Source organism: Bicyclus anynana, chromosome 22 (assembly GCF_947172395.1).
Source record: "Bicyclus anynana chromosome 22, ilBicAnyn1.1, whole genome shotgun sequence".
NCBI classification, from domain to species: domain Eukaryota; kingdom Metazoa; phylum Arthropoda; class Insecta; order Lepidoptera; family Nymphalidae; genus Bicyclus; species Bicyclus anynana.
Genome location: NC_069104.1, coordinates 4,905,507 through 4,929,494, shown reverse-complemented (window position 1 = coordinate 4,929,494; position 23,988 = coordinate 4,905,507). Strand labels below are relative to the sequence as shown.

Below are 23,988 nucleotides of genomic sequence, written 5' to 3'. Positions count from 1 at the left end.
GTGCATACCTGAGAATTTTCTTAATTCTCTGCGTGTCTGTATAAAAAGTAGCCTTTTTTCTGCTCCAAAGTACAATTTATCTCTATACTAAATTTCATCCTAATCGGTTTAGCCGTAAAAAGATAACATACTTTTCTAGACCAGAGTCAGGCCATTGGCTCCATGCTTATCCATCACCTAATACTGGCACTTTAATAGACCCAGAATCATTCCGCATTGCCGCTGCTCTTCGGGTTGGAGCTGTGCTATGCGCGGAGCACAATTGCACATCTTGCGGAGCCCGCGTAGATGAGCTCGGCCACCACGGACTCGCCTGCCCTTCAGGCGCCGGCCGCTTGTCCCGCCATTCCGCTCTTAATGACATCCTTAGAAGGGCGCTCGTCAGTGCTAACGTACCTGCCGTTCTGGAGCCTCAGATCGTGCGCAACGATGGCAAGCGTCCCGACGGGATGTCATTAATTCCCTGGAGTATGGGTCGTGCGCTGGTGTGGGATGCCACTTGTGCAGACACTTTAGCTGCTTCATACATCCAGTCGACCGGCAGACATGGCGGGGCGGCGGCAGACATGCGGGAACGTCAAAAGTTTTTAAAATACAGTTGTCTCGGCGCCCAATATGAATTCGTCCCGTTTGGCGTCGAGACACTAGGTCCGTGGGGCAGGAGCGCTCAGACTCTCCACAAGGAGATCCGCAAACGCCTCAGAGAGGCAACAGGCGACCCTCGGGCGGGCAGCTTTCTCGCGCAAAGAATTTCTATCGCAATTCAGCGCGGGAATGCTGCCTGCGTGATGGGCACCCTACCAAGGGCGGCAAATTTCGATAATTATTTCTAGGTATTAGTTTTAATTTTAATTTATTTTAATTTTGTAGTTGTAGTTATATTTCCTTATATTTTATTTTTATAATAAGTTTAGCTAATTTAAGTATTATCTTCATTAATAAATACTATTCATTCAAATAATCATATACACGTTCTTTAGCATTTATAATATTAGTCTGGAATGGATAGGTAGGTTAGAACTTTAAACGTTACACCTAAAAAAAATGTTTCATAGAAATCAAAAACAGGTAGGTATTGTTATTTCCATGGATTTATCCAGGAATTCCATGCAGTTCGGAACTGCATGCGTTCGCATTTTTACCATTTTCTTGAAAACTGAAGGTATAAATAAAAGAACAAACTGTTAAAACTCATTTTATTTAATTTATTATCTAGAACATACGTCAAATCACAAAATTAACTCAAATCACACAAAGTAAGTACATACTTAGGTAAAACAATTTAAGTACATACATGTATCTACTAATGATAAAAAAAATTTAATCACATTGATATCACTTACTTACGATAGGTATAATACTTTAAAAATATAATTAATTATTGAATAAAATACAATGGTGTTAAAACCAAAAATCACAGGAGGCCCAAATTGATCAAACTAAAGGTAGGTACACTCATATCAACTCGGAAAGGGATCGTCGGCGTATCGCTGTTTGTGCGTTGCAATACGTTTCATGCAAAAAATAGAGGACGGCTTTTCGAATTGATATGTGTGCTATGACCCTAAATTAACGCAAAAGTTACTATACTCAAAGACACAATCATCCGCCCACTTTAATATACTCGCGAATACAAAGTGGGCGGATAATTGTGCCTCTGAGTATATCATTGTCACTAAAAATAATATTGTAAGTCAGTAAACAGTAAATTGCAAGAGTTTACAATATGAAGGATGTATATAGCTGCTTTTTTTGGAATGTAGAATATTCATAGAATTTGTAACAGTCACCATTTACTTAACAATATTTCTTTAAATATATTGTCCTAATTATCACAAAACTGAATAAAAAAAGCTTAACTACCTAGTTGTAATCTACTGTGATGTAACTAAGCCTAAACATCTTGTTTTAAAATAACATATTAAATGTAAAAAATAAAGGACAATGGTCTATTTCCAAACAAATTTTTGCTGACATTTTTTTTAAGCGTCTATGAATGAAAAAAATATAAAATGATAGATAATTATTTTCTTAACAACTAATTCTTATGGTTTAATATTATGTGAAGTCTGGAATTCGAGATATTTATGTTTGAAGTTTTAGAGGTTATGTTTTGTCAACAACGAATAGAGACCTACTTTTTAAATTGAAGTCTTAATTATTCCATGATTATGAAGCCGGGTATTTGGGTTCGATCGAAGAACATAAAAAGTAGGTTTGATCCCCATTTTCTCTTAGACATGGATAATATACATACTTTATAAAAATGAACCTTCCTAATTAAATCTAAATACCAACGTGGAATTTAATACAATAGTGTTTTAAGTCAGTAGTTTAGCGGGAGAATCGGTGTCCATAAACATAAGCGGTCGTTAAAAAAGAATATAGGTACAGAAAATCATTTGATAAGTATCGGAAAAATGCAACAAGATTTACAAGACGCTTAAGTACGCAAACAACGAAATTACGACCCGATGTGACAACTGACTGACAGTTCACAGTTGAATTGTTAATGACTTGTCATAGGAACACGTAAAAGTATCGATACTTTATAGTATCGATTAATGATTATCGATCTCCTTTCGATACTGTTATTTTTGTAATCAATAAGTAATCTTCAGGATATTACTTACTATTTTTACTTACGTTTTACCTTAACCTTACCTTATTAAAAATCATGTCGAACATATTTAAACAATAAATACGTTTGTAAACACTTGTTCCTTTCCTTTGATTATTAAAATATATCATATGGCTTACCGTTGTTAATAATTGTTATTAACATGTTTGACTGTTACATTTTGGTTATTTTATTACTTAAATGTAAATTGCAGCCAATTTAATTTAATTTAAATTGCACCTATTTAATTTAATTTAAATTAAATAGGTGTACCTATTGCATTTAAATTAATTACTATTACTTGTTTGAAAAACAAAATATTTTATATATATTTCAAAATAATTATATTAATTCGTCATGAATATTAGTTTAAATGTTTGTTCTACTGAAATTAAACTGATGTCATTGAATACGTGTTCAATGACGATATTTTATTCGATTCGATACTGGCTTTTCGGTATCGTGCGCGTCCCTAGTTGTCCGATATATGCAATATTCGTATAAATAGTATGGTTGCCCTACTCAATTATTTAAATGTAATTGATGTGAATATATTTTAGTTTTTGGACTTAATTAGACCTTTTGCTCTGTTTCAAAAAATTAAATAAATTATTTTCTACAAACTGTAATAGTTTACATTAGTAGACGCTTATGAATTCTATCAACAAACACCAGACCATTGTCCTTTGTGTCATGGCTATGCCATAATTTTTCAAGAGTGATGTTTTAAGAAAAAATTGTTGAAATCATAAACAAAAATGCGAATATAATTAATATAAATATTAAAAAAATAAAATAAACATGAAACAAAAAATAAAAAAAATATCAGGTTCCACCGAGATTTGAACTCGGATCGCTGGATTCAAAGTCCAGAGTGCTAACCATTACACCATGGAACCGATATCTGATCGGTCCAAATTTTCTTACGTATCTTGTAATGGATTGTGCTTTGATTTACGTATTGTAGCAGTCACATAAAACGAACGCTCCCTGACAAGATAAAGTAATTAATATTATTCAAATATGCAAATGTCAATTTTATGTTTCAAATATGTAAATAGTTATAGTTTGTAAATAATTTTATCACAATAAAAAAAAATCATTAAAGTACAGATAATTTAAGATATTTTATATTAAAGTACGGGTCGTCTCGTAAAGAATTATATTTATGTGATATGTACAATATGAAATTCTGTCATAAAGAAGTTAAGATCTCATAAATGTAACAGTTAGCAAATTGAACCGGTTTTGTTTCGCATAAAATAAAGCAGGTATATATATTTTTATTTATACCTAAACATCATAAAAACACAGAAATATAAACGAATGTAAATAGACGACTTCCCGAGCCGTCTATTAGTGTTAATGATTCAATGTTTACTCAGTTGTTTGTCGTGTGGCTATTAGCTATTAGGCGCTAGATATTAATTAAGCTATACGTGTATAAACGCTAATTCGCGTAGCAGTGGTAATCGACTGGTCCTTGAAACTTAACGATTCAAGTAGTATATAGGTAGATAAACGGCACTCTAATTCTAATGTGTTTTTTTTAAATTAAGTACCCATAATCCGATCAACGCAGTATTTTATTGTTGTGATGACTCCTCTAGCTAAGCGAATAATTTTTACATTCGCTTTATGGTGCTTAAAGGAAATAATGCCACCGTAAAAAATATTGACTGTTTTACTGATGTTTGCGAATATCGGGGGTATTTCGAAATTAACTCAAATCACCTAAATCTTTCAAATTTTAGTGCCACGATCTAGTGCTAGGGGACTTAAACTTCAAGTGAAATATGAAAATGCTGCAAAGTTCATCTTTACAGCAGTTTCGTGCTTCACCTGATCGTTCAGTTAATTACTAGAACTGAGTGCACAATAATTTCATTATTCTAAGCCTTTTATTTTTATATTTTAAATAACATACCTCTGCTGGGTATTTGGGCATTACTTATTGCTTCTACAATTTTTAATTCGTATGAGTAGTTGAAAAGAAACAAATCCACGACTTTACTTGTGGTTTTGTCGGAGTATGGCCAACTTATTTCAAATCTATTCGGAATCATTATTTATGAGTTTATTGTTAGGATTTCGGTATTGTGTGGGTAGCCTAAAGTTATTTTAATGCTCTTAAATGTTAATTTAACTGGGTATACTACGATAATCTTAATATAGCCGCGGATTTATTTTATTACATTAAATACTACTCAATACTCATGTTACTAATAACTATTTGATGTTAATAATGTTATACTTGTTACTGTGCGCAAGCAGTCTCCTGTTTTTCGGGGATGTATAGATGATCGGAGGGGTCGAGTTTCTGCCATTGGAGGAACTTCGATTTAATTGTCACTGGTTCCTGAAAATAAACAAAAAAAACTCAATTTAATTTATTTATAATGTTCTTTCTGACATAGTAGACCCAATTTTTTTAGGATTTGTGACAACATCCATCATCTAGGTATGTAAATGTGTATAAATATGATCGACAGTGCTGTATATTCATAAAACCGTGTGGTTTATTTTAGTAGGTCTTAAATTGGCAGTAGTGAAAGTGATTCAGGAACTGCATTACTTGAAGAGCGTTATATAATGAAAACATGGGCTCTTTATGACAGAGCTGGCCTGATGAAGCACCAAGTACATTCGGTGTAACACCTATCCGATTATGTCTGGCAGGGTAATGTCCTAACTAATACGATGTGACGATTGATTTTTTTACGTAAAATCGATTGCAACATCTTTATATTCTGTTACAAAATAAGTTTTTAGTAAAAATCATAGAGTTGAAATAAAATAAGGTGGCGCAGTAGGTGTAGTTAGAATTTTATTATGTGTATAAGTGCTCATTTTGCGTGATATGACTTATACATATAATGTAGTAGGAGCATGAAACTTAAACAAACTTATGATTATCTTTATTAGTAGATGCTGAATAAACTGCCGTAGACATTAATGGTCCAATTAATATGAATCACTACAAATTACGATACTTAACCGCTCGCACTTACAACCCAAGAACGGCAATAAAAATTAACGTTCAACTACTTGTTTGTGATTCGAGAGATTTCCCATAATTTCTTTAATTAGGTGTGTTCACGATAATTGTTCATCGTTCATAATAATCAATTACATTTGTTAGTAGTCCAATGGTTAGCTTATCTGGCTTCGAACCATTAGATCCGAGGTTCAAAACGGGCTATGAAATATCGCAGTTTTTATTCTGTTCAAAGCATCTCTTATCTACAGGAAATTATTCCGATGTTGAGAAGTTACACCTTCGTGTCTCGGAAAGCATGTTATGCCCTCATTGGTCATTATCATTAAAAACCGATAATGATCGTTACAGAATCAACAATTAAGCCCATTACACCTCATTGAAGCAGTGTGGTGGGTTTAAACTCCATATTCAACTCTTGCAAGAAGGCCTGATTGGAATAAGCGGATAATGTTTGTTGTTATGAAACGGTACTCAATAGTCTTCGTAAGTGCAGTTACGTGGCTTCTAGACTATATATGTCTGAAAGGTTTCCGTAGTTTCATGTAAGCCATCTACGAGTGTATTTGATTTGACTAGCCGATGCCCCGCGGTTTCACCCTCGAAAATTCCGTTTCCGTGAGAATATCGGGATGAAATATAGCCTATGACACTCACAAATAACGTGGCTTTCTAGTAGTAAAAGAAATTTCACAATCGACCAGAATCATCAATAGACCAGAGATTACTCTCTACAACAATACAGTTTACCTCTTTATAATTTTAGTATAGATTAATACTTTTAACTAGCGGATGCCCGCGACTTCGTTCGACCTTAGACCTCTCTAATCCGGACCTCTAGCAAAATCCGTTCTTACCGGACGTCTACTAGCTAGACTCAGAGGCACAATTATCCGCCCTTTTTAATATGACGCCAGTATATTAAAGTTGGCGGATAATTGTGCCTCTGAGTACCTATATAAAAAACCTCCTTACCAAATTGCATGTTTCTACTTGATAAGCGGTTTTCGAGATTTCATGATGCATTTATATATTTTGATACAATCATAAATCACCTTGGTCTCCTTGAGGTACATTTTTTTATAGGTTGATTATCAACCAATAGCTCCGCAACTGGAAATGTCGCTATCTCTCATTGCGAGGAGATATAGATCTATGACTACTCCGCGGCCATTGGTCGACATTTTGTCTATTTCTCTTCACGAGATTTATCGTTGGTCGCATGATAGGCGTACTGGGTACAGTGGCGTGCATACGATTTTTAACTAGGGTATGCACTATGCACAGTAAAAAATGGAAAATTCCTTGTCCACTTAAAAAAAATATTTATTGTCTTTTTTAATGTGAGCAACATTCTCGTTTTATTCCAAGTAGACTTTTTATTTTTATTTAATACTCTTTATTTGTACACCACAAGCAAAACAGAAACATAAGAAAAAGTGGAATACAAAAGGCGGCCTTATCGCTTAGTAGCGACCTCTTCCAGGCAACCTTTGTCGTGTTAGGAGTGGGTACGACAACAGTCCAGCGAGCGGGGATCGAACCAACCCTCGGGAATGCCCATTTAGCACTGAGCTATTGAGGTTGATTAGATCAACAATTACATAGTTATCGCATTGACATATTTCGCACTCATAATATTAATGTGATATTATATGTAGATCGACAGTTGCAGACCTTGACCTGTATGGACGATATTTATATACTTAACTAGCGGACGCCCGCGACTTCGTCCGCGTGAAACTCGATCTAAACTTTCAACTACCTCTACCCTACCCTACCCCTACCCTACCCTACCCCTACCCTACCCCTACACCTACCCTACCCCTACCCTACGTAGAAATTTTATTTGCTATAAACCTCACGGAGCCCGAGACCTTTCCAACGAATGCAAAACCGTGGAAATCGGTTCGTGCGTTCTGGAGTTATAGCGTCAGGAAGGAAAACCCGACTTATTTTTATATAGTAGATAAAAACTACCTATGTCGTTTATAGATACCAGTGTTATGTTTTTTTAATAATTATTTTACTCATATTGCTTATCTACGTTTAGATACCTAATAAATATTTATAAAGCACACCCTCTTTAGATTCTGCGTCGTATACATATCAGTAAATAACTAACGTAGGTACTATATTTTTATAGTCAGATTGAGTAGGTATTTTAAACTATGTAAACAAACAAAAACAGCTGACTCAGGTTTGCTCAACATTTTATCATTATTTACGAATATTATCATGAAATAAAACTTCCTGTGGTAAACAAATATTTTTTAATTTTATATTCCTATATAATATATCCTGTTATTTATCAAACAGATAATGCTTCACTTATATTAAGGGTTCCGTAGGCAATAAAGAACTCTTATAGTTTTGTTTCTTTATTATGTAGAAGCAAGCATAAGGTTTCCTCGACATATTTAAACACATTAATCAAAACGGTTTTCTCGGAGGACGATAAGGGTGATTGATTCGTACGTTTCTTTTTTGGTGACGGAAACAATAGCAACGCGGAATAACTGCTCCGGCTAGTACCAGGCTCCGGTTCACTAATTTTCGTACTAAACTAAATAAAATTAATTAATTAAACTGATAAAAAACCCGACTGCATAAATGATAAAAAAACTGAAAAGAAAAAAAAAGCTCAGTCCAGAAGTGTAGAAAACAATTAGAAAACAGTCGGGACCTATTATATTGAATAGAATTTCGTCTACATTTTTTATTAGGTCCCGACTTTAGTTTGATCAATTTTTATATCATTTATGCCGGGTTTTTATATTTGTTTAATTAATTAATTTATTTCACACTTTTTAGTTACGATAGATGGTGAATTTCGGATTTATTGGTTACGTTTGTTACAAAGTACGATAATGTATACCTAAGTCCAACCGAAATTAAGTAAATATTCAAAAAATCTACGCAACCCTCGGTGGCCGAATCCGACTCGCACTTGTCCGATTTTTATAATCAATATATTTCTTTTAGTCTATTTTAGGTGTTTTATAACTACACTTCATAAACCTCGCACCTTATAGTCGTCCGCCTCGCGTATTATGTATAGACTTAATTAATATTAGAATTAATAAATAACGTTTTCCTAATTGTAGTTTTTTTAACATGGCCATGATATACTATTTTGAAATTCTCACAAAAATCCCTTGAATTTGATTCGCATGTTGAAATATTCACAAAAAAAAAACTTCACCCCGATTCTATAGCGTCTCACAGTCGTCTTGTTGGTTTTTTTTTTCTAATTTCACCTATCTAAGAACACTTGGGTTATTAAAACAAATCTAACGTTATCTGAATTACGTAAATCCGTTCAACGGTTTGGAAGATATGAGGTAATAAAGAATATTACATACATACATACAAGATACGCGCGAAAAACATAACCCTTCTTGCAGTCGGGTAAAAACAGTAAACAAACAACAAATAAACTATAATTAACAATAACAACGAAACGAGAACAAAACGAAATAACAAAAATTACAAGGGAAGAAAATACGCACGACAGACTGGATTTAGTTAAAGAATCATTAACGAATACTGATATATAAGTAGGAGTATTAGTCATAGACAGCAAATAAAGTAGTGTTCTGTGCTGTGAAGTGTGAACTGTCAAATGTCAAATCTTCTTTCACTTATTAATACAAAATCAAAAAAATTATCATAGTATATGGTAATTCTGCAATAAATGAAAGGTTAAATTCACATTAAAATAAAAGAAATCATCGTTTTAATTACAACTTCTTTCTTCTTTTGATATGAAAATACGACATTTATAAAATAATTAAAGTTATAATTTAATTTTATAAATGCACATTTAATACCCATAAAACTCAATATCTTTATTTTTCATAATGGTTTGTGACTCATGTCTGCTTGGGTTCTTTTTATGTCGTTTGTATTGTTTTTGTGCAAACTCTATATATTTAACATAGAGGAATTAGAAATGGAAATGGATCGCACCCAAATGCAGCAACAAAATTGTCTGTCGTTTTTGAAGGGTACGAGGTAAACTCAGTCATCGATAATATTTAACAAAAATAAATAATAAAATATTTAACAAGAATAATATAATCTGTACACAGAATATTAAATTAATGGATCGATGTTTTGCTGTTTGTTCGTTCGTTAGAAGAATAGTATCTATTTTTCTTTTAGATATGCTTGTTTTTATTACAAATTTATTATTTATTATAATTATGTTTTTGATGACCTCCGTGGCGCAGTGGTATGCGCGGTGGATTTACAAGAAGGAGGTCCTGGGTTGGATTGGAGGTTTTCTTAATTGGACCAGGTCTGGCTGGTGGAAGGCTTCGGCCGTGGCTAGTTACCACCCTACCGGCAAAGACGTACCGCCGAGCGATTTAGCGTTCCGGTACGATGCCGTAACCGAAAGGGGTGTGGATTTTCATCCTCCTCCTTACAAGTTAGCCCGCTTCCATCTAAGACTACATCATCACTTACCATCAGGTGAGATTGTAGTCAAGGGTTATTGTAAACAATAAAAAAAAAATCTTAGATTGCATCATCGCTTACCATCAGGTGAAACTGAAATCGAACGTCACGTCATCTTTTAGTGAATTAGAAGTTGTTGACCATTTTTCATGCCATTGAACTACTTACTACACAAACCGGAATGATTAGGGAGTTTTTTCAGTCGACGAAAACGATTACAACAATGAAACATCGATACGATATAAGTATACACGCGTTAGATCGTTGATTGATTGACAGAGAGGTAACGTCTTGCGAGGCAGGTCCTTCTATAATTAGTCCAAGATAATTAATTAATTGTATGTGAATCCGGGCTCAAAAGGGCTAGAACCCAGAGCCGTAAAGCTTATTATTAAAAATAAAATGTATGTAAATCGAAACGAAAAGTGTCGCTTAAAAGAACCTTTTTGAGTAGTATTATTGTTGTGTAAAAAACCTAAAGTTGTGGACTATAAGTATTATATTTTTCATGATAATATATTGACTGTATAGTATACTGGTTGTAGTCTGTAAGACGTATATTAACATCGATGTCGTTATTTAAAAATATCGACTTAATATTTTGTTTTGAGGTACCTACTTAGGTCATGTTAAACAAAAACAAAGGTAGGTACATGTCTGAGCTCTAATAGCTGGGCTGAAGGTATAATACGCGTAGGTAAAGGTACCAGACTCAACACGACGCGGGAGGACGTGGGTTCGATCCCCGCTCGCTGGTCTATTGTCGTAGCCAGTCTTACCAAAATTTATCCGAGACAAATATTCTCGAGATTTCAGTAGCAGTCTCATCGATGTAAGATTCTTTTTTTTTGTTTTTTTTTTACATCTTCATTGAGTTATGAATTTTGGAGATTTTGGAATTTTTATTCCGGGAAAATCCTTCACGAGATTTACGAAAGCCTTATATTTTTGATAGTATGAGTGTTTGTTACTCTTTCACGCCTCGGCTATTGAACCTAATCGCCTGAAATTTGAAGTAGAGATAGATTATAGTCTGGATTAACACATAGGCTACTTTTCATTCCGAAAAAATCCATGGATCCCGAGGGATTTGTGAAAAAGTAAATTCCACGCGGACGAAGTCGCGGGCGTCCGCTAGTATTTTATACTACTAAAAAGTGATCCCAATTTAGCTACTCCACTGTGCGCACACATGCATAATTTTGTGTTTAATTAGGGTGCCACAGACAGACAGACATGTCAAACTAATAACACCTCTCTTTTTCTCTTTTTGCGTCGGGGGTTAATTAGACAAATAAATATTTTATCGTCGTTCGTTATCAACTCATATTCGGCTCACTACTGAGCTCGAGTCTTCTCAGATTGAGAGGGGTTAGGCCAATAGTCCACCACGGTGGTCCAATGCAGATTGACAGACTACACACGCTGAGAATTAAAAAACTCTGGTATGCAGGTTTCCTCACGATGTTTTCCTTTACCGTTAGAGATATTTAATTTCTTAAAATACACACAACTGAAAAGTTGGAGATGCATGCCCCGGATCGGATTCGAACCCACACCCTCCGGAATCGGAGGCAGAGGGCATATCCACTTGGCTATCACGGCTGTATATAATATTTTATCACTTTAAATTAATTAAATATTAATTTTTGTTATTTATAAACAGAAATCAGATAGCTGGTAGGGAGATATAGATAACGAACGTATTTTAATGCATTGAACAACATTGTACGTTTATTTTATGAAGGTTAAATGCAAAAACCAACGTCAATGATTAGAATAAAGTTTTTGTTCATCAACTCGTTCAAGGATATTTCCTTATTGTGAATATCATTGTTATTCACAATTTCGGTTGCAATATTTGAATGAAATGAGTGTGAATAACGCCAGCCATACACAATCAAGTTGTTATTTGCGTAACTTGATCGGATCAGATTGACAGCAAATTCATTCCATTATAATTGTCATATTGATATTTGTCCTAGGGGTTTGACATTTGACGAACATTTTATTAAATGAAGCTGTAAAACGAATCCGATTAAGTTACGCAATTAACAACAAAGTCTGCAGCGCGCAAAGAGATGTAATAGTAAAATGAATACATTGAAAACATAGCCATAACCACACCATAACACTACGTCTTTGTTCTATGGCAACGAAAGAGAATGAGTCCTACCGGCAATGACGTACCGCCAAGCGATTTAGCGTTACGGTACGATGTCGTGTAGAAACAGAAAAGGACGAGGATTTTTATCCTACTCCTACCAAGTTAGCCTGCTTCCATCTTAAATTAGGTCATCACTTACTATGCGACCGACGAGATAATCTTGTGCAGAGAAATATACAAAATTCAACCAATGGCGCCGCAACCGTCAATACCGCCATCTCTTTCATTTTCATTCATTGCGTTGGTACGAAAGAGATGCGACTGGGACATTTACGACGCCATTGGGCGTGTTTATATTTCTCTTCAATGCTCGCATATTATCGCACAACATAATGCGCATCTTAGACCTAAATATTTCCATATTTTTTTCACTGTCAAATCAATTTTGACAACACAACTTGACCGTGTGTGGCAGGCGTAACATGATATTGTTATCATAAGTGCCTACCTACGGATGTATTGCAATCAATAATAACCTATTGTTTAGGTTATGCGTATCAATAGCGATCGATTGATACAATACATTTACTACGATTTCCATCTATAGGTACTACTTAACACTTAAGAATTGAAGTATTACAGTGAAAACTGAATAGGTATACATATTGCAATCGTTCTTGATTGACAAATCGATATAAAACTACCTCATTGATCCAGTGATGAGGAACTATAACAGGTCAAACATTACATTGAAGATATTTTGAAAATTTTGTTGGCAATATAATATATCGATACTGCAGTCAAAAATATATTTTTTGTCTATTTGTCCGTATTTTTGTTGACCGGGCATCACGCTAAAACTACTGAATGGATTTAGATGAAACATAGCATGATTTGAGATCATTATACGTGAAAGATTATAAGTTACGTTTTGTCGCGAGAATTAAATCAGAAGGAGGTGAAAGTTGTTGAAAGTTTGTATAGAAAGTCTTTCATTTTTCGAGATACATTTGTATGAGACGAATATCTTAGCATTCCATGGATTCACCCAGGCCACATATGTTTTCTGTGCCCAGGCCAAGGTCTTTAAGCAAGTTTTTGAGAGATTTTGCTAGTAATCCTCTCGCAACTACTTCTACGGCGTACATACTAACTTCATAGCCATTTTTATTTAGTTCATTTATTAGGTCATAATATTTATTCACTTTAATACTGTAGTCCTTCGGAATGTTAGTCTCCCACGGCACAGTAAGCTCTACAAGTATTCGCTAAGTTTGTTTGGACAAAAGGAAAATGTCTGGTCTAGATCTCGAAATAGCGACATCCGCTGGGATGTTATAATGTTTCTCATACGTATCCATTAATAAAATCCAAACAGGTGCAGAAGAACCTAGGATTGAGTAAGTAGATGATTTTGTTATTGAACCTGCTTTGACGAAGTTAATTTGTCTTTTATTTGTAGTCAATCCTTTTTGGGCCCTCTTTAAATGGTATTTTAAAATACCAGAAAAACTTTAAAATACTAAAAATAATATTATTCAAAATTGAACCCCTGAAGGGTTAAAAAGGTTGAAGTTTTTTTATAAATCGTATATGTTTTGAGTTATATTTTTTTGTAAAATGATTAATCGACTATTTATTATACGTATACCATAAAATATGCGATCATACAAATAAACGGGGGTGAAATATAAAAGTTTACATTTTCCACGCGGACGAAGTCGCGGGCGTCCGCTAGTACAGTAATATAAGACTAAGTATGTGAATTAATTTTTATTAGGCCAATCACTCAAGAACTTTCCCAGTGAATTTCCATGAAGTTATTTTCATACTTTACATATTGCACGCATGCGTTTTCAATTAACCTTTAGCCAGTTACTGGCACACTACCAACTCGGTCGCAGTCAGATTAATTATTATTCGAATATAAACTAGCCGACGCATCACGGTTTCACCCACAGTTCCCGTTCCCGTGAGAATACGGGGATAATATAGCCCATGGCACTCACAAATAACGTTGCTTTCTAGTGGTAAAATAATTTTTCTACTCCCATTTCGTAATCTACTCAATAACATATCACAAAGCAGTGGCGTGCACTTCATACATGCATTAAAGTACTACATACCCTAAGAGTTGTCTTCTTAATGCTTATTAAATAAGGATTTTTGCAAGATGCTTTATTTTATTACTAGTGCATACCCTGTTCGACAACCTTATGCACGCCACTGTCACAAAGCTATATTGATTCATTCTGGTCGTTTAGTAATGTTCATTACCAGACGGGTAAACCGAGCTACGATTTTTTTTTAATTCCCGAGTCGAGTAATGAAGTGCTTTCTTAATTTAAAAAATATATATATCTATGCTTTAATTTATTCCCGTAGGAATACGGGAATAAAATATAGCATACGTTACTCATTGATAATGTAGCTTTCCATTGGTGAAAGAATTTTTAAAATCGGTCAAGTAGTAGAAACATAAAATCAAATTTTACCACTTTATATTAGTACTTTAGATATGGATTTCCTTGTCTTATCAACAAGGATTTGCAGGTGTAGCTACCTGTTTATAATGACGCATTGCCATCTAAAATGCCTTATTATTATATCAATGCGATTGGGTCTTAAAAAGCTATAAGCAATTATTAATACCCACCAATAAACAATCCAATTTGATTGGTTGCAAGCACTCATACACTTAAGTGTCTAATTTTGATTTTAAGAGTAGGTCTCAAATCGTGTCAATTTTCATTTAAATTCATTAAGTAGTTTCAGCATGATGCCCGGTCAACATAAAGTACGGACAGACAGACGGACACAAAAAAATGTATCTTTGGCTTCAAAATATCTTCAACTAGCTGACGCCGCGCGGTTTCACCTGCGTGGTTCCAGTTCCCGTAGGAATACGGGGATAATATATAACCTATTGCCTTCCTCGATAAATGGGCTATCTAACACTGAAAGAATTTTTCAAATCGGACCAGTAGTTCCTGAGATTAGCGCGTTTAATCAAACAAACTCTTCAGCTTTATAATATTAGATGTATAGAATTTGACCTGTTACAGTTTTGTTATAGGTATAGATAATGTTAATGAATTGATTCGCGCTCAAAACCTGTTCATAATCATATCATTAAACAATCACAATATAACCTCGCATGGGCAGTCATTGAGCTTTTCGTTGGTGGTTGGACAGTTATTTTGTTTACCGTTTTTTTTTACAAAATAAAGCCAAATTTTAATGAAACAAAATAAGAATATATCTATACTAATATCTATACTAATATTATAAAGCTGAAGAGTTTGTTTGTTTGATTGAACGCGCTAATCTCAGGAACTACTGGTCCGATTTGAAAAATTCTTTCAGTGTTAGATAGCCCATTTATCGACGAAGGCTATAGGCTATATATTATCTCCATATTCCTTCAGGGACGGAAACCACGCGGGTGAAACCGCGCGGCGTCAGCTAGTAGAAAATATACAGAAAGAAAAGCATACATTTCTGTAGAAGAAATCTACCTATATGTATATGCATTCCCAACTGTGATAGCATTGAGTTATTGGATGTTAACATAATATCATTAATCCACATCGGGAAATGCATCGAGAATAAGGCCAAGACATCAGCCATCCTAATTATGGTAATGCACGCCATTGACGATCAATTATTCTGCTGCAGCACCCACGACTATAACTGATCGTGTATTGGTCACTGCGTGCATGACTGCTCGACTTATGATACGTCTTCGCTGCCGTTTGCGCTGCAGAAACGCGAGAATAATTGACCGTCAATAGCTGACTTAAGCGGTACAGTAAGTCAGGGGAACTAGGTATTGTACGTATGTACAGACCACAGATTAGGTATACGGTATAAAGTACATGACTGCTTTCTTCTACAGAAATTTTACCTATGCTTTCAATGATATTAAATACTAGATGTGTGCATGAAAAATTTTTTTTTATTCTTTACAAGTTAGCCCTTGACTACAATCTCACCTGATGGTAAGTGATGATGCAGTCTAAGATGGAAGCGGGCTAACTTGTTAGGATGAGGATGAAAATCCACACCCCTTTCGGTTTCTACACGGCATCGTACCGGAACGCTAAATCGCTTGGCGGTACGTCTTTGCCACCAGCCAGACCTTGAAAAATAAGAAAATCTCAATCTGCCCAGCCGGGATCGAACCCAGGACCTCCGTTTTGTAAATCCACCGCGCATACCACTGCGCCACGGAGGCCGTCAAAATTTCAAAATTTCCGTTGTGGTCAACAAGGAACGTTATTTAAACAAACTATATCTAAATATCGTCTAAAATGTCGAGTTGTGTGTTCAGGAAATGTAAAAACTATGTATACATATAAATATAATAAAATTAAAGACAAAATTCTGCGTGTATGCGCTCAGTGTTGTAGCCTATTCGGATCACTTTTTGCGGTGATTTTGTAGGGACGCAACCGATCTATAGTATAAAATTATCATTGGTAAATAATCCGTCGTCCACTATGTTATACAGGTCAAGGTCCGTAACAATCGATCTACATAAATATCATATTAATACATAATTAATGCGAAATATGTCAACGCGATAGGTATGTAATTATTGATTTAATCAGTCCCAATAGCTCAGTGGTGAAGGGGCCGGGACTCATCACCGAGAGGTGGTGGTTCGATCCCCGTCCGCTGGACCATAGTAAAGAAATATACAAGAGTGTTGTTACAAAAATCTAACGCGCATAATCCCATTGCATGTCTGCGTGTAAATACGAGTCTAGGAATAGATGCATTTATAATATTTTATCATCTGAACCTAAGAGTTTAAAAGTCCCACCAAAATCAGTTTAACTTATAATATAAACTTTGAGTTTTTGATGCTGATGACCTCTCTGTGGTTTTCAGGTAGTAAGGTAGGTAAGTATTCTAAATTGACTTAAAACTTTAGTCTCGTGACGGCCTCCGTGGCGCAGTGGTATGCGCGGTGGATTTACAAGACGGAGGTCCTGGGTTCGATCCCCGGCTGGGCAGATTGAGATTTTCTTAATTTGTCCAGGTCTGGCTGGTGGGAGGCTTCGGCCGTGGCTAGTTACCACCCTACCGGCAAAGACGTACCGCCGTGTAGAAACCAAAAGGGGGTGTGGATTTTCATCCTCCTCCTAACAAGTTAGCCCGCTTCCATCTTAGACTGCATCATCACTTACCATCAGGTGAGAATGTAGTCAAGGGCTAACTTGTAAAGAATAAAAAGTCTGAACTTGATACTTGACATCGTAACTAGCCGTGGCTAGTTGCTTATCTATACTAATATTATAAAGCTGAAGAGTTTGTTTGTTTGATTGAACGCGCTATTCTCAGGAAGTACTGGTACGTTTGGAAAAATTCTTTCAGTGTTAGATAGATAGCCCATTTATCGAGGAAGGCTATAGGCTATATATTTTCCCTGTATCCCTACGGGAACGAAAACCACGCGGGTGAAACCGCGCTGCGTCAGCTAGTCCTATATAAACTTTGAACGTGATAATTACTAAAGCAACGCAGTGTAAAAGCTACGTGACTAACATAGCAAAGTGATGAGTATGTAAACTTCCTACGTGTAACACCGATGCATGTTGATAAAACGAATAAAGTACTTCCCGTTACGATAAATGACCAGTGTTGTTTTAATCTAAACATTTTCGACGACTCATATAATAAAAAAAAATATATTTTACACGCATGTAAAATAACTAGACGTACCAACCGTGGACGTATTTTTTTCATTCTTTACAATTCTGATGGTATGTGATGATGCAATCTTAGATGGAAGCGGGCTAAGTTGTTAGGATCATGAAAATCCACACCCCTTTCGGTTTGTACACGACATCGTGCCAGAACGCTAAATCGCTTGGCGGTACGTTTTTGCCGGTAGTACCAGCCAGACCAGGACTAACTAAGAAAACCTTAACCTTTACATGCTCCGCATAAGCTGGATGATGAAAGTATCTAACAATGAGGTTCTTGCCAGAACGCAGAAGACCAAGCTTGTTAAAACCATCAAGCAGCAGAAGGTCTCATACCGCGAACATATTTTGCAAGACTATAGGTACCGTTTGCTTCAAATAATTATGATGGACAAGATTGCATGCAAAAGAGGAGTAGAAAGAAGTCCTGACTAAGAAATATAAGAGTGTGGACTGGCATTAAGTCAGTCAGTAAACTTTTTCGCCTACCCATAGACAAGAAGTTTAAGAAACCGAATGTAGACCTTCAGTAATAGAGACTTTACTGATGGGGAAGCACTTTAAGAAGAAGACAAAAATAACTGGCAATCTTTAAAGCACTATGTCTACTGTTATTTCAATACTTAGGTATTAACAATGTGAATATGTAAATATTTAGGTAAGATACTAGGGATCAACGACGACCTTGTCTCCTACAATCAATCCTAAAAATCGTTTACTCGTTAATAGCTATTAGTATATTTACAAAAAGAAGGTCATTAAGGTCAAGGAAGAATCAATTTAAAAAACTAATGTTCGTCTATCTCTCTGTTTACACATATTTATTTACTTTTTATTTTATTCAATTTTTTTAGGCCTTTTTATTTTTAGGACTATTGAAAAGATTTTCATGAAATTGAAGAACTTAAAAAGTTGGCGAAAAACACACTCGCTTTCTAGACTACATAGATAACACGCAGTTTGTATACAGAACCTCCATTTTTGAATCAAAGTAGTTTTCTGACGATTTCGGTATGCAATAAAAAAAATGCATAAATACCTTAGCAATCAGTTTTCCATCATCCCCTATTAAGAATTCTTCCAAGCCAAAGACTAGCGGGGAAGCATTTCCAAGATGGAAGATCCTCGACGATGTCCCGCGGGTCACTCTGAACTCTATGGTTTTTGCCATCAACACACTTGTGATCATGTAAACTGACTTCTTTCCTTTCAGAGCTGTAAAAAAAATATGATAACTTTATGATCCAACTGAAAAGTTGGAGGCGCGGATTCGAACGTACGCCCTCCGGATCAAAGGCAGAGGTCATATCCACTGGGCTATCACGGCATTTTAAGGAATTAAATATCACGTGTCTCAAACGGTGAAGGAAGAAACCTGAGAATTTTCTTAATTATCTTGGTGTGTGAAGTCTGCGAATCCACATTGGGCCAGCATGGTGAACTATTGGCCTAACCCCTCTCAGAGGGGTTAGATTGTCCACCACACTGGCCCAATCCAGATTGGCAGACTTTCATACGGAAATTCTCAGGTATGCAGGTTTCCTCACGATATTTTACCTTAACCATTTGAGACATGTGATATTAAATTTCTTAAAATTCACATTGCAGTTGGAGGTGCATGCCCCAGACCGAATTCAAACCTGCACTCACTGAACCAAAGGCAATCCCGCGGGAACTATGGATTTTTCCGCGATGAAAGTAGCCTATGTGTTAATCCAAGAGTAAAGTCTATTTTCATTCCAAATTTCAGCCAAATCGGCGCAAAATTTACAGTTTTATACAAACTTTCATCCCCTATTTTATCCCATTGGGGGGGGGGGGGGGGGGGGTAATAGAATTGATCTAGAGACCTAGAATTGCCTGCATGCCAAATTTCAGCCTGATCCGTTCTGTGGTTTGGGTTCAGTTCAGTTGATAGATTGGATTGTATATCAGTCAATCACCTCTGAGTTTTGAGTAAATATTTAGATTTATTATAATAATCAAAACTACTCAAACATAAACTCTACTTACACTCAAGAGTTTAAATAAGACTTGGCTAAGTGTATCATAAAACAATAATATTAAGTTGTTCATTAATTTAATGAGAAATACTTACCTGGATTGTTCTTAACATCCAAATAAATGTTGTTGACAAAATCTTTGCCTTTTGGAATTCTTGATTGGGAGAAATTTATCATGATCACTCTAACTTTGTTTTTGATTGCTTCATCTTGTAATGTTATCTACAAACAGAAATAACTTAATATTAGTTTACTTTTAGACTTATCTAATAACCTTGTTGGTTGGTCCGTTGGTTAGTGTACGAGTTTACATAATATTGGGTCCTGGGTTCTGATCTTGGGAATGGCTAATAAAGATAAATCCAATATTTTTTTCATTTCCAAGATATTCTTAGTATTTAGATTTGGAAAGTTAGTGGTGATGAACCCCTATGCCTATTAAAGCATGTTGAGCTACTGGTAATGGATCATTATTAATAACATCTAATAGTTATTGTTACAGAATCTGATATAACCACCATAAACCCACCAACCCAAATTGTAGCAGAGTGATGGTTCTAAGCTCTAAATGCTTCCCTACGCTCATGCTCTAGATGTAAATATAGTATATGTAATGCCTACCCTAGTCATAAGCCTTGTGCACAACACAACACTACAACACTAAAATTACAATAACCAGAATGAGCATCCCGTGAATACTATACCATAGATCACGCTGCAATGTTATTGATTAGTAGGTAATTATTATGAAATGAGTACAATGTCATACCAACCCTGACTAGATTATAGGTGTTAAAATAAACATTTACAATATTATGTTCTGTGATTATTAAAAATCTATAATTTTATACCATCAAAATTAAAAAAAAAAACAACAACAATTAAAAAAAAACAGTTAATTTCACAATAACTGCCTGTTGGTTCAGTGCTTATTCTATGTGATTTCATATTGCTAGGACCAAGGTTCAAGTCCTGAGTTGTAAATATTGTGCTTTTCTTTCATTCAAGAATTTTCAGCCTAGAGTTGGAAGTTGGTGGTTGTTAAGCCACCTTAAGCTTAAGGTATCAATGACTATCATTAATATTAGACTGAACAAAATCACCACCATACCCTCCACACCACAATAAAGCAGTTTGGTGGGTCTAAGCTCCATATCTCCTATCCTACTAGACTTGGCCCTGTAGTGGGTTGTAAAAATGATGTACAAAAATATGGAGCAATCTGCAGATAATAATAGTGTGAATATCATCATCATCAGCATCATCATATCAGCCAATGGACATCCACTGCAGTACATAGGCCTTTTGAATTCCAAATATCTCAATCCTGAGCCACCTGTATCCAGGAAATCCCTGCTTGGGTGAATCTATCTTCATAAATAGGTACTTGAAGAATAGGGTATTATTATTTGTTTTCATTGTTTGTAATCACAACACAGTTTTAATATTGATAGCCATATTTTAAGTTGATAATTTATTTTGTGCTCACTGATGCATTGTTTTCATTTCACGTGCCCTTTAATATAGATATTCCAGGACTTCAATAATTGTATTTAGTACTGTACCTATTCAAAAATGGAATGATCTCGTTTGACCTCTCGTGTCCTAATAACATCGAGAGCCGTGGTTATAGCACAGGATGCGCAAGGTGAACAAGGTCATGTGGGACATGAAACATTCGATTTTTGAATAAGTTAACCATTAGATTATAGGTTTCAAAAATAAAATTAGGTACCTACCTTTACGCTTTCATGGGGAAACTTAAAATCGTGATCTTGAAAGTCATCCTGGTCCAGAAGATCAACGTATTCCGGGTCAGATTTCTCCTTATTTATATTCTTCTTCAACTCCCCGAGTGGTGTGAACTTTTTACCGTTTGTTTCTTTTTCATTCGGCACAAATAGAGACGTAACTTTGTACAGATCGGCTTCTGTTATATGCGGGATACAGACTAACTGGTTGCTTCCAATTTCAATTTCGATTTCATCCCTTATGAATGGCCAAGCGTCCTCGAGTTTTAAAGATTTTAAACTCTCCAAGCTGACATCTTTACGAATTTCGTGTGAATATAGGGACTTTACAACCACTTTTAGTTTTTTCGGCATATTTTATAATTCGGAAAAATGCGACGCAAAGCACGTAAACACTCTCTCACTGTCAATGATCGACTGATTTTTTTGACAATGACAAAGAGTAACTGAGCAGCGCTATTGATTCGTCATGTGTTTAAAAGGGACAACGCATAAATGTTTTCCCCAGGGATTCACAATTTCCCGGAAAAGATGATCAATAATTATTTTAATTCAACATTGTATGAAGATTTGTGTTGAGGTAAAATCAAAAACTAATTGTAGTACCTAACTAATTGTTTAAGTGCACGATGATTGTGTAAGGTGCACGAATAATAATAATATTTTTTCAAAGTTTTTGCTTATAGGTAAGCAAAAACTTTGAACAAACATAGGTATTATTCTTATGATCTAAACTCAAAACGTAAAAACACTACTTAAATACATAAACACACAATAATGGATGAATCCCTAATTTTATTTCATCATTCGATCAGCTTCCACCTTCACATAGGAAGGAGAAGAAAAGAAAATGTATTTTAAAATTAAAATTAAAAAGTATTTTTCTATTGAGATTTTGATGACTCTTTCAGAATCTGCCTTCCGAATCGGTGGTGAATCTTTAATCTTTATAATCAGTTAAAGTTGAAGTTTACTTACAATTAATTAATTTTGATTTTTTTATTTCTACGCTTTGGTATGTTATGGTTGCACGTTGTAAAGGAAAAGCATTACAAGGGCAAGCACGTGTACCTGCTATAATTACCTTTAAGTTACCCACATTTAAAAATATTTAAATGTGGGTTGAGTATAAGTACCTACGTGTCATAAAAACATGAACGCCAAACTAATTAAGTAATAAATAATGATTAATATTCCCTTAAATACAAATATGGAGTTACCTTAAATAAATAAATAAACCCTAAATATGAACCTTTTTTTCGTGGAAAAAGCAATAGCATGCCAACACTGTGCATCTTTACGTCACGTTTAAGTCACGTACTTTTCACGCGCGCGGCTGGTGCAGTACGGTTGCGTGACTATTATAGTACTAGTTTTTACATAGGTACTAAGCGGCTTAGGTAATGCTGGGTTTAATAAGCTCCACACCGCAGTCACACAGTCTGGCTGTGGTATCATCCGCTTTGTCTCGGAATTTTCGTCATAGAACACGATTGAGTCACTCGCTCACTTGAGGCAGCCGTGGTTTCCTGATATAGCTGTTTTTATGACTAAAATAGCGTAATTTTACTGTAGCAAACTCTCATATCTACCTATATTACTTTATTAACTCTACCGACAACTTAATATGCTGATACCCGCCATACCGCATTGAGGCAGAGTGGTGGTTCTCAGTTCCAAACCTCTTTTCAATACTAATAATTATTGATTCTAGATGAAAGATTTGATTGATTGATTGTTTGTTTGTATTGAATAGGCTCCGAAACTACAGAACTGATTAGAGTGCTATACCTAGGCTAAATTTTATCCCTGTAATCCTGTTACGCGGGTGAAACCGCGTGGCGTCTGCTAGTATCTTTTAAAATATAAGGGAATTTCTGTGCCATGCTTTAGAGATATACTGATGCGAAAGGTGTTACATAAGTCGACGGCCTCCGTGGCGCAGTGGTATACGCGGTGGATTTACAAAACGGAGGTCCTGGGTTCGATCCCCAGCTGGCCAAATCTCAATCTGCGATTTTCTTAATTGGTCCAGGTCTGGCTGGTGGGAGGCTTTGGCCGTGGCTAGTTACCACCCTACCGGCAAAGACGTACCGCCAAGCGATTTAGCGTTCCGGTACGATTTCATCCTCCTCCTAACAAGTTAGCCTGTTTCCATCTTAGACTGCATCATCACCTACCATCAGCTGAGATTGTAGTCAAGGGCTAACTTGTCAAGAATAAAAAAAAAGTAACATTACATATATTATAACATCAATAAATTGAAATTATATTTATATAAAATAAATCATATAAATAAATAAAATTAATTGATTTAAATTATATTTTATA

The 23,988-nt window shown here is 35.4% G+C and overlaps 1 protein-coding gene and 1 non-coding gene across 2 annotated transcripts; both read right to left on the bottom strand.

The window, feature by feature from the left end:
- Positions 1 to 1,181: 1,181 nt before the first annotated feature.
- LOC112046849 (uncharacterized) lies at positions 1,182 to 22,091 on the bottom strand. The gene is made up of 4 exons (XM_024083670.2): positions 21,646 to 22,091; positions 20,002 to 20,128; positions 18,943 to 19,118; positions 1,182 to 4,979 (listed from the first exon to the last, which is right to left on the bottom strand). Exons 1-4 carry the CDS (start codon positions 22,009 to 22,011, stop codon positions 4,878 to 4,880), a joined length of 771 nt encoding a protein of 256 aa, XP_023939438.1. The 5' UTR covers positions 22,012 to 22,091; the 3' UTR covers positions 1,182 to 4,877.
- Positions 3,448 to 3,519, bottom strand: Trnaq-uug (transfer RNA glutamine (anticodon UUG)). The gene has a single exon. It is a non-coding gene; the product is annotated as a tRNA-Gln (tRNA).
- Positions 22,092 to 23,988: the final 1,897 nt, after the last annotated feature.

What these genes read in the sequence shown, in the direction of transcription:
- LOC112046849 (XM_024083670.2), bottom strand. Translation starts at nt 22,011, where the DNA reads ATGCCGAAAAAACTAAAAGTGGTTGTAAAGTCCCTATATTCACACGAA. An exon ending in GGATGTTAAGAACAATCCAG is followed by an intron (nt 19,119 to 20,001) that starts GTAAGTATTTCT and finishes TTTTTTTTACAG; the next exon opens with CTCTGAAAGGAAAGAAGTCA. An exon ending in ATGGAAAACTGATTGCTAAG is followed by an intron (nt 4,980 to 18,942) that starts GTATTTATGCAT and finishes GTTTATTTTCAG; the next exon opens with GAACCAGTGACAATTAAATC.